The sequence below is a fragment of the Mandrillus leucophaeus genome, unplaced genomic scaffold, assembly GCF_000951045.1.
Source record: "Mandrillus leucophaeus isolate KB7577 unplaced genomic scaffold, Mleu.le_1.0 Scaffold318, whole genome shotgun sequence".
Classification (NCBI taxonomy): Eukaryota; Metazoa; Chordata; class Mammalia; order Primates; family Cercopithecidae; genus Mandrillus; species Mandrillus leucophaeus.
Window position 1 is genome coordinate 2,701,387 of NW_012103343.1, and position 16,036 is coordinate 2,717,422.

The following is a 16,036-nucleotide window of genomic DNA, read 5'->3' on the forward strand; positions in this document are numbered from 1 at the left end:
ACTGCGTTTGAAATCCCCTTAAAGATTTGAGACACAATCCCAGAGTAATAAGGCAAAAGAGCAACTTGATCAGATGGTAGAAAATTATCTTTGGAGGACAGGAGGAAATAAGATTAGAATAGTCTGGAACATAGTTAAGGCCAGACTATGAATCTCTCTTCAATAAATCTACCTAAACTTTTTTGGAGTCAATTTACATGTTTACTCAATATAATTTCTTAGGGTGATAAAATGCTACAAAATTTCATTCTGTAAAATGACAGAAATGAAATGTACAATTTAACTTTCTAACAGTAGAGTTGTTTTTCTCAGCAGGAATAACAAACGCAATGATCCATTGAAGGGAAAAATTGGTATTTTATTCATCTTTGAATACTTGACAAGGGTAAATAACAGTCAATAAGAATTTGTTGAAGAACAGGAAACATTTCCCAGAACAGGAGCTGCATCTGCAGCTGTGGCCATGGAACAAGAAAAAATGCCAGTTGGCCTATTCAAAAACTGAAACTGGTAAGAAAACTGGTTAATGATTGAGTTCTCACTCAAAAAATTAACTAACATCAGAATGGTCACTTTGATTTTTTTTTTCTTTTGAGACAGGATCTCATTGTGTCACCTAGACTGGAGTGCAGTGGTGCAACTGTGGCTCACTGCAGCCTCCTTGACCTCCCAGGCTCAAGCAATCTTCCCACCTCAGCCTCCTGAGGAGCTGGGACCACAGGTGCATACCACCAAGCCCAGCTAATTGTTAAAATTTTTTTTTTTAGAGATGGGGTCTCACTGTATTGCCCAAGCTGGTCTCAAATTCCTGGGCTCTGATGATCCTCCCACTTCAGCCTCCTGAAGTGCTGGGATTATAGGTGTGAGCCCCCACACCGGCCTCACTCTTGACTTTTAATTCTTCTAGATCTTTTCCTTTAACAAAATTATTTTTACGAACCAAAAATAAGATTAAATTGTCATAGCTTCTGCCTTTTTTCATTATATATTATAATATCTGTTCATATCAAGGGATAATTATCAAGGACAATGATTTTCATTGTAGAATGTGTGGACACACACTCAGTCCTCCATGTCCATGGGTTCTGCATCCGTGCACTCAACTTCAAATTGAAAATACAAAACATTAAAAAAAATTGTGTCTGAACTAAACATACAGCCACATCTGTAATACTTTTTAATCTTTTCCAGTTTGATTATTCACTAACCATTAACATCCTGCATTGAAACAAAGTAGATGTGTAAGGAGATATTTAATGCTTTCTCTAAAATATGGCAAAACTACTGTCAATTGACACACAGATTTTTCATTTCTTTAGAAAACACAACACATTTATTTTTAAAATGTCCCCTGGAACAAAGATGACAATCTCTGGTGACTAGGAAAAGTCCTGCTGCTACTGCACTTCTCTGGTAGAGGCAGAAAAGAAGTAGTTTCTGTTCTCCTTCTTATTTTGGCCCTATCTAATCTCTCTTTCTTGTGCTGTTTATATATTAATTCAATAAATACCACTAGAGAGGGATGATGATGGAATACTAAGCCCTATCCCTTGTTTTCCTTTCACTAAGGGTTCTCTCTCTGACTTCAGATAGAGAGCTGAGAAATAAGGGAGCAGAACCAAGTTAAAAGCTCAACCTTGAAAGTCTACCCTTCAGTGTTGCTGCTATTTTTAAAGGACAATAAGGGCCAGGCACAGTGGCTCATGCCTATAATCCCAACACTTTGGGAAGCTGAGGCAGGAAGATCACTTGAGGCCAAGAGTTTGAGACCAGCCTGGGCAGCACAGCAAGGCCCTGTCTTTAAAAAAAAAAAAAAAAAAAAAAAAAGCTGGGTGTGAGGCTGGGTGCAGTGGCTCACACCTGTAATCCCAGCACTTTGGGAGGCTGAGGTGAGCGGATCATGAGGTCAGGAGTTCGAGACCAGCCTGGCTAATATGGTGAAACCCCGTCTCTACCAAAAATACAAAAATTAGCAGGGCATGGTGGCGGGCACCTGTAATCCTAGCTACTTGGGAGGCTAAGGCAGAGAATGGCTTGAACCCAGGAGGTGGAGGCTGCAGTGAGCCGAGATTGCACCACTGCACTCCAGCCTGGGTGACGGGGCAAGACTCTATCTCCAAAAAAAAAAAAGAGAAAAAGAAAAAGAAAAAGAAAACTACGTAGGATAAAATTAAAAGAGCAATAGAAACAAAGAAATACAAGGACAAGAAATGAAAAGAGAAGACATGATTTAGCTTCAAATACTAGAGAAATTTCATTTTAAAATTTTTATAAGTACCACTTCTCATAAGAATTCAATTCTTGGCCAGGCACGGTGGTTCACGCATGTAATTCCAGCACTTTGGGAGGCCAAGGTGGGCAGATCATGAGGTCAGGAGTCCGAGACCAGCCTGGCCAACATGGTGAAACTCTGTCTGTACTAAAAATACAAAAATTAGCCGGGTGTGGTGGTGCACGCCTGTGCTAGCTACTCAGGAGGCTGAGGCGGGAGAATTGCTTGAACCTGGGAGACAGAGGTTGCAGTGAGCCGAGATCGTGCCACTGCACTCCAGCTTGGGCATCAGCACAAAACTCCATCTCAAAAAAACCCCCCAGAAAACTGTTATCTTTAAATAAAAAGCACTTGACTCCCCAGCTATCTTGGCAGCTGCTCTTAGTTGGGGACCTTCCTGGACTTAAGGCAGGATGGTCTCAAAGAAGAGAAAAAAGTCAGTGGAGTTGATCAACTCTAGGCTCCAACTCGTTATGAAAAGTGGAAAGTATGTGCTGGGGTAAAAGCAGACTCTGAAGATGATCAGACAAGGCAAAGCAAAATTGGTCATCCTCACTAAAACTGTCCAGCTTTGAGGAAATCTGAAATAGAGTGCTATACAATGTTGGCCAAAACTGCTGTCCATCACTACAGTGGCAATGATGGGCAGAGCATGCAGAAAATACTAGAGAGTATGCACACTGGCTATCACTGATCCAGGCAGTTCTAATATCACTAGAAGCATGCTAGAAGAGACTGCTGAAAAGTAAGCCATGCAAAATTTTTATTCTTTTTAAATTTTTTTTTTTTTTTTTTTTGAGACGGCGCCTCAGCCTCCCTAGAAGCTGGGACTACAGGCGCCCGCCACCACGCCCAGCTAATTTTTTTGTATTTTTTTAGTAGAGACGGGGTTTCACCGTGTTCGCCAGGATGGTCTCGATCTCCTGACCTCGTGATCCGCCCACCTCGGCCTCCCAAAGTGCTGGGATTACAGACGTGAGCCACCGCGCCCGGCGCAAAATTTTTATTTAATAAAACTTGTCAGAGTTTATTGCACCACCTTGCTATAAATTTGTAAGAGTTTGGGAAACTGAAAAACAATTTCCATGAATTGTATAGTTCCACAAAAACTTTCCCTACTTTACTGTTTGCCAAAAAACAAGTGAACCCCCCAAAACTATACTTTTTATTCCTTGCATGAAAAATCTCACCTATCAATTTCTTCGAGTTTTTCATCTATCATTGGACCCATCTGTTGGCAGATATCTGTAAATACAAAAATACTTACAAACACAGAAAATCCAATTTAAGCCAATTTCAATAATTTTTAACAATATAGCACCAATATACAACACTATGCATAATACACAGAGATTAAGCTCATGCTAGAGAAAGACTACTATTCAGCACTACTACTGTACATTACTATCATGTGACTAAAAGCAAGGTCAACTTTAAAATAAAAATCTCATTATGTTTTTTTGAAACTATTAACTAAGTTGACAGACTGTCAAATCTGGAGTTATCCCAAAGTCTTAAAGACATCTAGAAAACTATGATTAGTTAACTAAAACAAACTTGAGCCACAATATATAAATTATGTAACCTTTGCCCATCAGATATGAAGATTTTTCATTTACTTAAGACATTTCAAGATTAAACAGTGTATTTCCCAATGTGAACACTGATACTATAAAGAGCACAATGCTGTATTCTATATTCATAACCAGAAGTTTCTTCTATAAAGATTTAACAAAGATTATTCATTTACCAGAGATTCTTCTCCCAAGGGATTTTTTTTAAAAACAAAAAAACACGTTTTAATTGTTCTCACATTTCTTAAGAGTCTAAAAGACACATCAACATGCATCAAGTGACTATGTTACGAAGTTAACAATGATCATGTATAATTTTGTCCTTTAAATTCATAATACAAGAAAATTAAACAGGAATAAGCATTTTAAACGTTTTGACTCAATTTGATTTGCTGTTATTTTTAATTCTGTCCTTTTTTGGACTGCAAAAATCTTCAGCCAATTTTACTTGTAGGCTTAAAGAAATACAAAGACTTCCTTTATGAAAAGGATTTGCAGGTTTATGACAATGCCTTCCGAGTAATATTTATTATTTTACTGTACTAGTCTGTTCCCCACCAGAGATTTCTAACCTCTAGAGGCAAATACAAGGCAGAAGAAACTGAAGACATTATGAATAGCTAAAATACTAAATAATATTAAAATAATATCTAATATTCACTACCTTCTAAATCCAAAAGGTCTTGGGAGTCTGGTTTTGAATCTGTTGGATCTATACTCTGAAGTACCTGCAGGGCTCTATCCATCTTATCCTAAAAAAGTAATAGGACACTTTTTAAAAACTCAAGAGTTTTAACTTCAGTGAATATGAAATTACTCTTTCCAAGCACTCTCAAAGACAGTACATTTAAATGTCTTGATAGTTTAACTATTAAACAAAAGAGGGACTCTACCTCATCTATATAAACAGGCTCAGGCTCTGATTTCTTAATTTCCTCCACATCATCATCAATTACATTCAATTTGTCCACAGCCGCTATAGAAACAAAGTAAATTTTAAGTTCCTCAGCATTTACTACAGTAATTTTAGTTATTAATTTATAAGTGGCCTATGATTGTCCATAAGAAAAAAAAATAGAAGTCCTTCAAATATTCACCACATTTCATAATCAATATGTTATTACATACGTTTGGTCATTTATTTCACAAACATTTATTTAGAACTCATTATGTGCCAGGCATTGTTCAGGCATTTATACATACACCGGTGAATAAAACAGACAAGAATCTCTAACCTCATGGAACTTAAAATTTTAGCAGAACAAATGTGCAATATTAACAGCAGCTGACATTTTAGGCATTTTCCTGAAAACTGAGAGTTACCACTGGGGTGAATAAATGTATGAGAGCAGATTATTATCTACCTAGCTAATTTCAAACTTACATCTATGAGTTCCTTCTACTCTTCCTTTCTATTAAAAAAAACTACTGCCTATATGAACAAAAAATAAAACTTATTTTAAGCTAACTTTGATAATAGTTAAAACAACACTAAACACAAAAGTTTTTCATGAAGGTTGAAAAAAAACTTACAAATACACAAACCCAGAAAACTATTTAAATGTTCCCTGAAGTATTGCTAGAATGTACCATATTTTAACGAAGTAAATTTTGGTAAAAATAAAACAACAATAAAAACCTACGTAGCCAAACAATTTTAAATCCCAACTGTTAGCCATTTATTTCAAACATATGGCTAACTTTCAAAGAACAGAAGTCAGCATAACACAAGGATAAGCTGAAAACCCACAATATTTTTTCCTGTTAATACTTTCCAGCCTATGTCAAGGAGAAATTGCTGTATAGAATCCCCTGAGCATGATCTATAAAGTTATTTTTTAAAGGTATCTCCAATATTCCTATCTACTTAGAGAGTCAGATAAGAGGAATAAAAGTATAAATAATGGCAAAGTACTCTATATTCACGTCAGTGAGTAACAACCTCTCACGACTTCATTTTTCTGAATGTATCACTCTATACATACAAAGATGATGTTACACATGATGCCTAATGCTTTCATTTGAAGTTCTTTCTCCTGAACTGGAAAGGATTAGCACTGATATATCCCTCAGTGAGTCAGTGTTAAGGTCAGACTGTCCTGACTTTAGAATCCTGGCTCAATCACTTACTAGACACATAACTGCTCAGCCTCAGTGTCCTTATCTGTAAGACAGGGCAACAAAAGTAGCTATCTCACAGAACTGTGAGACTGAAATGCAAAAGTACAAATGACTTAGCACAATGCCTGACAAATAATGAATGCTCAAAAACCAGTAACTATTTCTAATTATCATCATTAGTATTATTACAAGCTGTTCCTTTACACTCAGATCCCCCCACCTCCCTACCTGAATAACAAATGGAATGCTTTCTCAGCATCGCTGACAATGGCTAAAATGTCTAAAATGGAACTGTCTGTGCCTGCAGACTGACTAAAGTTCAGCAGATCTGAACCAGGAAGCTTAGTGGCTTGATTACATTACTTTATTATTGTTTCAAGCTCCCTAGGATCAAATCAAGGTGAGGAAAGGTCTAAAATTTAGGAGTACTCCTAAACCCAGTAATTATATTCGGCACTTGCCAACCACAACCTCCCCACACCATTCCCGCTTTGCCACTGTGGTTCACTGATGAATCAAAACACTCTTTGTACAGAATAGATATGAACTGCCTCTTACACTACACAGTTAGGTTGATTTAAATACCTGCATGGTCACATATGATTTTATGCCTGACTTAACTATGTATGCTAACTCTCAGAAGATGTAAAATAAGAGGAAATATTTTTGCGATTGACACAGGCTAAATTAACCCCTTAATTCGGTTAAAAAGTAGGTTAGATTGTCATGCCTATAAAGAAATGATTTAAAACAAAAAGTTAAATGCCAATCTACTTTACATCCAAAACCAAATCATAAAATTTAAGTGAAAAAAACTTAAATAGATCTAATGTTCTCTAAGTTAACTTACCTGCCTCAGTCTCTATGTTTAAATTAGTTGTTACAAAATTGGATGGGAAAAGTCCTATTCCTCTGTGATTTTCTCCTTTCCACCAATTGGCATCACTAAAAATACAGTGCAAAAAATATCATTTGTTCCCCCACATTTTAATACAATAGCAAAGAGGAATTAAAAATTAAATTTAGCCTCCTTTGAATATCTTCGTTTACATGCAGCTATAATTAAGTCATTTTTCTTAAATTTAGTAAATATTAAAAAGTACAAGTAAAACAAATATCCACATCCCTATATCTAAACTTAGAACCAGGCCAGGCACGGTGGCTCACGCCTATAATCCCAACACTTTGGGAGGCCAAGGTGGGCAGATCACCTGAGGTCAGGAGTTTGAGACCAGCCTGGCCAATATGGTGAAACCTCGTTTCTACTAAAAATATAAGAATTAGCCAGGCATGGTGGCGCACACCTGTAGCCCCAGCTACTTGGGAGGCTGAGGCAGAAGAATCACTTAAACCTGGGAGGAAGAGGTTGCAGTGAGCCAAGATGGCGCCACTGCACTCCAGCCTGGGTGACACAGCAAGACTCATCTCAAAAAAACAAACAAAAAAAAATTTAGAACCAATTAGCAATTCATCATTTGTTACTCTGGGCTTTAAAAAAGTAAGGCTGGGTGCGGTCATGCCTGTAATCCTAGCACTGTGGGAGGCTGAGGTGGATGGATCACCTGAGGTCCGGAGTTCGAGACTAGCTGGGCTAACATGACAAAACCCCATCTCTACTAAAAATACAAAAATTAGCCGGGTGTGGTGGCAGGTGCCTGTAATCCCAGCAACTCAGGAGCCTGAGGCATGAGAATCGCTTTAACCCAGGAGGCAGAGGTTGCAATAAGCTGAGATCACGTCACTGCACTCCAGCCTGGGGAACAGAGTGAGACTCTGTCTCAAAAAATAAATAATAAAATTAAAAAATTAAAAAGTAAACAGGAAACACTTAAGTGCCCTTTAGTAATGACCCCAAATCCCAGGCCACATCCATCTTACCACACTACCATAATAAAGTTGGTAGCCTTCCTGTCGGTTTTTTGTTCTTTTACACATGTCTACAGCCAAGTCCATATAGAAACAGACAGACATAGACGCTAATCCACACAGATCTTTTTAATTTTATATATTAATTCTTTCAAATTTTGCTTCTTTTTAAATTAAAATTCCATCACACGAATGGGCCATATTTAGCCATTCCTGTACAGATGGATATTTAGGTTGATTCCAGTCTTTCACCATTATAAAGATAACGTAATGATCATCCTAGACTTGAAGACACACATGCAACAATTTCTCTGCACTTATTCACAGACGTGAACTTGTTGGGATTTAAGAATATAAATATTTCGTTTGTTTTTTTTTTTTTTTTGAGATGGGGTCTTGCTGTGTTACCCAGGCTGGAGTGCAGTGGCGCGATCTTGGCTCACTGCAACCTCTGCCTCCCAGATTCAAGCCATTCTCCTGCCACAGTCTCCCAAGTAGCTGGGACTATAGGTATGCACCACCACTCCTGGCTCATTTTTGTATTTTTAGTAGAGATGGGGTTTTGCCACGTTGGTCAGGCTGGTCTCAAACTTGATCTCAAGTGATCTGCCCGCCTCAGCCTCCCAAAGTGCTAGGATTACAGGTGAGCCACCACACCCAGCCATAAGCATTTCATTTTACTAGATACTGCCAAATGTTCCCTAGAATGGCTGTGAAAATTCACCTTCCTCCTTCCCCCGGTTGCATGTAACAATGTCATCTTCCCTTATATGTGATAATTTTCCCAACTAACACTTGATAATTAGACAGGAGAGAAATCGTATTTCACTGTATGCACGTGCATTTCCCAAGCATCTACTTGTGCTTGCTAGCTATTCAGATTGCCTTTTCTGAAAATTGCCTGTTCATATTTTTGCCCACTGGGTCATTTGTCTTTTTTCATGGATCTGTAGAAGTTCTTTATATATTTTGGACAGCAGTTGTTTGTCTGAATTATGCAGATACCTTCTTCCAGGCTATCACTGTCTTTTTAGTATATGTTTATGGCTTAACTGTACAGTGGCTTTTTTCCCCTATGCAATCAAATTTGGCAATCTTTTCTTTCATGGCTTATACTTTTACCTTTTTCTACCCTTAAAACTCCTAAATCTATTCTCCTATAGACTTAACTGTAGTTTTAGTTTGTTTTTGCTATTTTTTTTCCCTCTCATATGTTTAGGTCTTTAGTTCATTTGGAATGAAATTTTAACGTACTATGTGAAACTAATCAAAATTTTATCTGTACTATAAAAAAAGCCATTCATCACAGCAAAATTTATTAAATAGTCCATCATGTTTTCTACTAATTTATAATACCCTACCTTTCAAACAGTAATCTGTTCATGAGCCTATTTCTAGATTCCATTCTGCTGCAATAGTCCACATATCTATTTACGCATCTTGTTAATGTACCTTAATACCTGCCAGGGAAAATACCCTTTCTATACTACTCTTTCTCACTTATTACACACCTTCAAATTTCCACATTTACATTAAATTACTTTTCAAGTTCTCTGGGGAAAAAGTCCTGTTGGGATCTGAACTGGAAATGCACCAAAATTATGCAATAATATAAGAAAAAGGAAATCTTTGTAATATTAAGGTTTCTTCCCTATGAACATGGTATCTTTCTCCATTTACATTTATATAAAACATAATGTGTAAATATATATTTGTATCCTTTTATAGCTTTTAAATAATTTTATAATTTAATCCATAAAGACCTTATGTATCTTTGTTAGGCTTATTCATTTCTAGATCATTTATATAATTTTTGTTACTACTGAGAATGCCTTTTTTCTACTATATTTTCTAAAAAGTTGTGATTAAAGCATACTACTGAGTTTTGTATGTTGAGCTTGTATCCAACAACCCTGATGAACTCCTACCACTTGAAATAGTATGTCCATTGGACTCCTGAACTTTCTATATGGAAAATCACAGTATCTGGAAATAATGATAATTTTATCTATTCCTTTCCAAAAATCTGACTTACTGAACAGACATTCTTAAGTATGAGTCTTATGGATGAATTAATGTCTATGATTATGAAACACCATTTCATTTATGAGCACTAGAAAGAGATGAAAGAGTTATATATCATCCAAGTTCTTAAAGCCAGAAAATAACTGATGTATTGATGTACTGACAGTTCTAAGATATCATATCTGCAAATATCTATGTAAGATAGGAAAAAGTTTCTTTCTCTTACAACATATTTTTAAGTTAACTTTTCATTTTGAAAAGGAAAGCTGAACTTGAGAAATTTTTATATAAAACGAGAGAACCCAAATAGATGCACGCATTTTATATGAACCTATCAACAACTATATGTATACCCTTCCTCAGTGGTCCTACCAATATAGGATACTTTTCCTCCCAGCCACTACTACAAACTCTGATGAAGCATAAAAGTAGGCAAAGCAACCAAACTGACAACTCCTTTCCAGTCCTAATCCAGCTCTATACTCTCTTCACTGACTACAAGTTGATTCTATGGAATGCTGATGGCAAAAAAACGTTGTTCAAGTTTAAATTCCCAAATTAAAGAAATTGGCACTCTAATTTTACACAAATCATTTAACAATTAAAGAAAACTTTAATATAGCATTTATATTTAGAGCTTTTTATATTAAAAAAATAAATCACAACTGAGTGAAAAACAAAAAAATGATACAAGTCTAAAGAACATAAACCTCACCTTCAACAAACATTATTCAGCTAACATTTATGAAAACCTACCATGGAGAAAATAGTACCTTCAGGCTAAGCACTGAAGTTACAAAGATAATTAGGACACCATTTGTGCCCTCAAGAAGTTTAAAATCTAGCACAAAGCTGTAGTCCCAGTTACCCAGGAGGCGGAGGGACGAGGCCTGCTTGAGTCCAGGAGTCCAGGCTGTAGTGTGCTATACCCACGTCTGTGAATAACCACTGCACTCCAGCCTGGGCAACCCAGTCACACCCTATCTATAAAAACAAGAAAAAAAAAAGAATCTAGCAGTGTTTTACAACCTTTCCTACAGAACTGACTAAAAACATGTTATCTTGCTTTACCATCAGAATTGGTTTTCTCCTTTCCCCTTTCTCCCACCCAAGGAAGTGATGAGCCTCTTCAGAATCAACTGATTTAGTAGAGAGACATATGTAAAGAAGTGCAGTTTGCCCTCCGTATCTGGCGAGTGCTACATCCATGGACTCAACAAACCCCAAATGAAAAGTATTCATGAAAGATAAACAAAAATGACAATAGAACAAAAAAAAATTTTTTTAAATACAATATGTTGTATTTAAAAATACAATATAATGACTTGCATAGCATTTACATTGTATCAGGTACTATAAGTTATCTAGAGATAATTTAAAATATATAGCAAGATATGTGTAAGTTATATGCAAATATGATGCCATTTTATATCAAAGACTTGCATCTGTGGATTTTGGTATCAACAGGGGTCCTGGAACCAAACCTCTAAGGAATTGAGAAATGACTCTGTTTAAAATCCAGTATGAGAAATGCTGTTATATATGTTCAGAGAGCTATAGCACAAAGAAGGGAACTCCTAACTCCACTGGGAACTAAAAAGCAGAGAAAGGTTGAAAGGCTTCCCAGAGGATATAAAATCTGACACGGGTTTTGAAGGTTAAGTAGGCACTTGCCAGGAGGAAAAGAAAATTAAGGCTGTGGAAATAAAAATGACATTTTGTCCTCCTGCCATTATTGATAAGCAAGAAAACAAGGCACAAAGAAACAAAAACCTCTGAACTCTGAGATAAAACAAAAAATGTTACCATACTTAGTTTTAGGTCTCAAAGTACATGAAAACTTGAGCGTTTCCTTTTAACTACTGATTTCTTAACAAAAAGTACTCACCTGCTAACTTTTGCAATGACAGTGACTGAAGGTAGTAATGTCCTCTCTGGATATAAGAATCACACGAGAAAACTGCCATTTCTACTATGAACATAGAAATAGTACACCTGGAAAAATTTGCTAATCATGTGGGGGTCTTATTCCTTAAAATACCTGTTTTATTTTTTAATATGGGGAGGCAACTTTTCTAAAGCTTGGACTCCCTTGCAACCTGTCCTTGAAAGTAAAGTTCTTCTCCTTTTCTAAATGCTTTTACCTCCTTCAACAGGGCTTTCCAGGCAGACAGAACCAAAGGTACAATGCTACAGAGGACTAAGCAGAAAATGGCATTTTGGGAACTGCAAGAATTCCACTTGATTATCTGAAATGGTACACAGAAAACAAACATGGAGTGGGCCAGGCATGGTGGCTCACGCCTATAATCCTGGCACTTTGGGAGGCTGAGGCGGGTGGATCACTTGAGGCCAGGAGTTTGAGACCAGCCTGGCCAACATGGTGAAACCCTGTCTCTACCCCTAAAAGAACAAAAAAATTAGCTGGGCATGGTGGTGCATGCCTGTATTCCCAGCTACTCAGGAGGCTGAGGTGGGAGAATCGCTTGAACCTGGGAGGTGGAGGTTGCAGTGAGCTGAGATCATGCCACTGCACTCCAGCCTGGGCGACAGAGTGAGACCCTGTCTCAAAAAAAAGAAAGAAAAAGAAAAGAAAAGAAACATGGAGTGGTAAGATAAAGCTAAAATGTAGAAAGTGAAAAGCTTTTCTTGATATACTCTGTTAATAAAAAATGTGCACCTTTGAGCCGGCGCAGTGGCTCATGCCTGTAATCCCAGCACTTTGGGAGGCCAAGGTGGGCAGATCACCTGAGGTCAGGAGTTCGAGACCAGCCTGGCCAACGTGGTGAAACCCTGTCTCTACTAAAAATACAAAAATTAGCTGGGCATGGTAGCGCATGCCTGTAATCTCAGCCACTGGAGAGGCTGAGGCAGGAGAATCACTTGAACATAGGAGGTGGGGGTTGCAGTGAGCTGAAATGGCACCACTGCACTCCAGCCTGGGTGACAGAGTGAGACTCTGTCTCAAATAAAAAAATAAGAAATGTGCACCTTTTCTATCAGCTCAGTGGTTTTTCTTTGTTTGTTTTTGAGACAGAGTCTCGCTCTGTCATCCAGGCTGGAGTGCAGTGGTACAATCTCGGCTCACTGCAACCTCCGCTTCCCAGGTTCCAGCGATTCTCCTGCCTCAGCCTCCCAAGTAGCTGGGACTACAGGCGTGCGCGCTACCATGCACGGCTAATTTTTGCATTTTTAATAGAGATGGGGTTTCACCATATTGGCCAAGGTGGTCTCGAACTCCTGACCTCATGATCAGCCCACCTCAGCCTCCCAAAATGCTGGGATTACAGGTGTGAGCCACCATGCCCTGCCAGCTCAATGGTTCTTAAATGGAGATCCAAGAATGATATGTTTTCAAGGGACTTCAAGGGACTTCTGTGTGTGAAAATTTTACGCTTTACATTCCACAAAAGTATACAAACAATGAGGAGAGTCATTTTCTGGATGACCTCCTTTTAACCGAAGACTGTCATTTAACTTTAGCCCGCAAGTTTGCATTTGTCTACCAGCGATTACCAATCACCTAGAATGACAATATTTTACCCATAAGCATGCTTACAGCAACTATAAAATTGTGGTGTACTATTGTCAAAATGACAGCAATTGACCTACATATTCCATCATATTCATGTTGAATTATTTCAGCAGTTACAATTTAAAAAGTTCTTTTTTGTGGTGATAAACCTTAATTGAAAATTGTTTGGTGAGCAGCAGTTTATTTTAGAAAATTTTGTTACATAAAGTAATGCTCTAAATTAAAATCTTAGATAAAACCACCCATTTTGTTTTTATTTTATAAATATCTTTAACTTCATAGTTGTATAAGAATATCAAAACAGTAAACATAAGCTCTTTTGTAAGTACTCTAACTAAAAGACACTTATAAGCCTGACATTTTAGACTGTCAGTGTTCAGAGCCCACACTATCTCTCTACCTTTACAGACAGTCTCAAACTCATGATGGCATGACTTACGATGGTGCAAAAGTGATACACACTGAGGTACCCATAAACCATTCTGGTTTTAACTTTCAGTACAGTATTCAATAAGTCACATGAGATATTCAATACTTTATTATAATAAATAGGTTTTGTGTTACATGATTTTGCCCAACTGTAGGCTAATATAAGTTGAGAAGTATCTGCATTTCTATCTATTCTCCTTCAGGGATCATGGTGTTCCACTCCAAATGATTATTTTTTTTTAAAATTTTTTCTTCACAGAAAAAAGATTTTCTACGTGAAGATGGTATTATCTTGATTGTCTAAGAGACCTTCCTTTTCCCATCCTCAATTTCTTGCAAAATTTTTTATCCTATCAAAACCAATCAAGAAACACAACTCAAATGGAACCCTAGGATAAGCCTTCTTTGCCAGATGCTTGCACCAAGTATAAATCTGCTATCTGGGCTCCAACAGCACCTCTTTTATGGTATTCACCACATTCTGCCTTCCATACAACTGTCTATATTGTAATTTTAACTCCCTTACTTTATTCTAGGTTTTATGAAGACAACTGCGTCCTCATTTGTTATTAATTATAAATAGTCGATTACATAACATTTTCTCAATAAATATTTACCACAGCAAAGTAAAACCATTACTTATCTACCCTTTATCTTAAAATATACTAGAAATATTAGACTAGTGCGTTATAAATAAGTTATTTATAATGGATACCAAATACATCTGCAATCTCTGTTCACGGCAACAAGCTTACTTCTCACTCTTGCTAAGTTCCATGAATTTCCTTTAAAAGTACAGAACAGTATTAAGCTCAACAGAGATTGATCTATTTTTTATGACAGCTTTAAACGGCAGGAAAATTCTAAGAGTACAGTAGTAGATTAAGAAATGGGGAGGAGCCAAGTTTAGCTTTTGGTGCTTTGATCAAGGGTATATTGCTATATTTCTTCCTAAAGTTTTTCTGCCAGTAATTTCGGTACACACAACTGCCAACGTAAACATATGCAAGTAACTGAGTATTTACATGTTTCTCACTTGTGGTCATCAGCAATATTTAATACGTCTTTCATCCAACACATAAATTATCAAATATAACAAACATAAATTATCAAATATAACGAGAGGAGGCTCACATTATCTACCTTTTATTTTAGAAAAAAATAAGGTATGAAAATGTTCTATTATTATTTAAATACACTAAAAGTCAAAGAACTGAATACTCTGGATTCTAAAAGAAGGGCATTACACTTTAAAACTTTCCATAAAGATTTAAAACATACCTGTCATCCAAAACAATAATTATTTCACCATGTTTAAAGGTGAGTTCATTGTCCTCAACAGCTTCAAAATCATATAAAGCTCTCACTTTCCGTACAACCTTATTATTTAACTGAATTTCTGCAGATGGATATAAGGATTTTGTTTCTGTGTGTTGCTGTTTCTGTTCTTGCAGCGATAATTCAATAGCTAGTTTCAAAAATTAAAATGCAAAGCAACTGGAATTAATTTTGATAAACATTAGATGGCAATGTAAAATTTAATAAGAATAAATCAAGCATTTTATTTGTCTAATTACAAGCTACAGTTATCTTTCGGTAGGGTGGGGCAGGGCAGGGAACCGTGACATTTTTAAAATAAAGTTTTTGCTCATTCCTTATTATCATGGTCTGTCATATACAGCAGCAATTATTTTTATAGCAAGCAGATTGTGACATTATAATATGGGTAGCTTTCCATATAGGATAAGCCATGAACATATTTCTGTGCTTGACTCATAACTTTGGCATTAAAAAAAAGGTGAAATGTAATCTCTCCAAAGGTAGCACATCAAACATATATTACTGAAAAAAGATAATGAATTAAATTCATTTGACAGCATGTCATTTGTTTTCCTTACTTTTTGGACGCTACTAGTTTTTAGATTTGAGGTAGAAATAAAAGTATACTAGTTTTATTATCATTTTTATTTAAAAAAATGTTCTGGCAAAGATATTTTAAGCAACACTAAATTACACGTGCTTGATCATTTACCTTTAGCTATGTCTTCATCCTCTTTGTTTTTGTTCGATGACGTACCATTCTTGGCGGCAGCTGAGACAGTCTGTAAATGTATGAGTAAAATGAACACAACTATCTCTTCAAACAAAACACAAGCTCTATAATTACTTGCAGATGCTAAATTTTAAATGATATAACTGAGTTTCATTTAAAAG

At 36.6% G+C, this 16,036-nt stretch overlaps 1 protein-coding gene across 1 annotated transcript in view; it reads right to left on the reverse strand.

Moving 5' to 3' along the window:
- Positions 1–16,036, reverse strand: part of STAM2 (signal transducing adaptor molecule (SH3 domain and ITAM motif) 2) — a 52,413-nt gene that overhangs the window by 8,208 nt on the left and 28,169 nt on the right. The window contains exons 6-11 of the mRNA XM_011987851.1: positions 15,855–15,924; positions 15,104–15,290; positions 6,818–6,912; positions 4,740–4,822; positions 4,511–4,598; positions 3,463–3,517 (exon numbers count right to left, since the gene is read on the reverse strand). Of these exons, the coding sequence (XP_011843241.1) occupies positions 3,463–3,517; positions 4,511–4,598; positions 4,740–4,822; positions 6,818–6,912; positions 15,104–15,290; positions 15,855–15,924 (578 nt within the window). The remainder of the gene's footprint in view (positions 1–3,462; positions 3,518–4,510; positions 4,599–4,739; positions 4,823–6,817; positions 6,913–15,103; positions 15,291–15,854; positions 15,925–16,036) is intronic.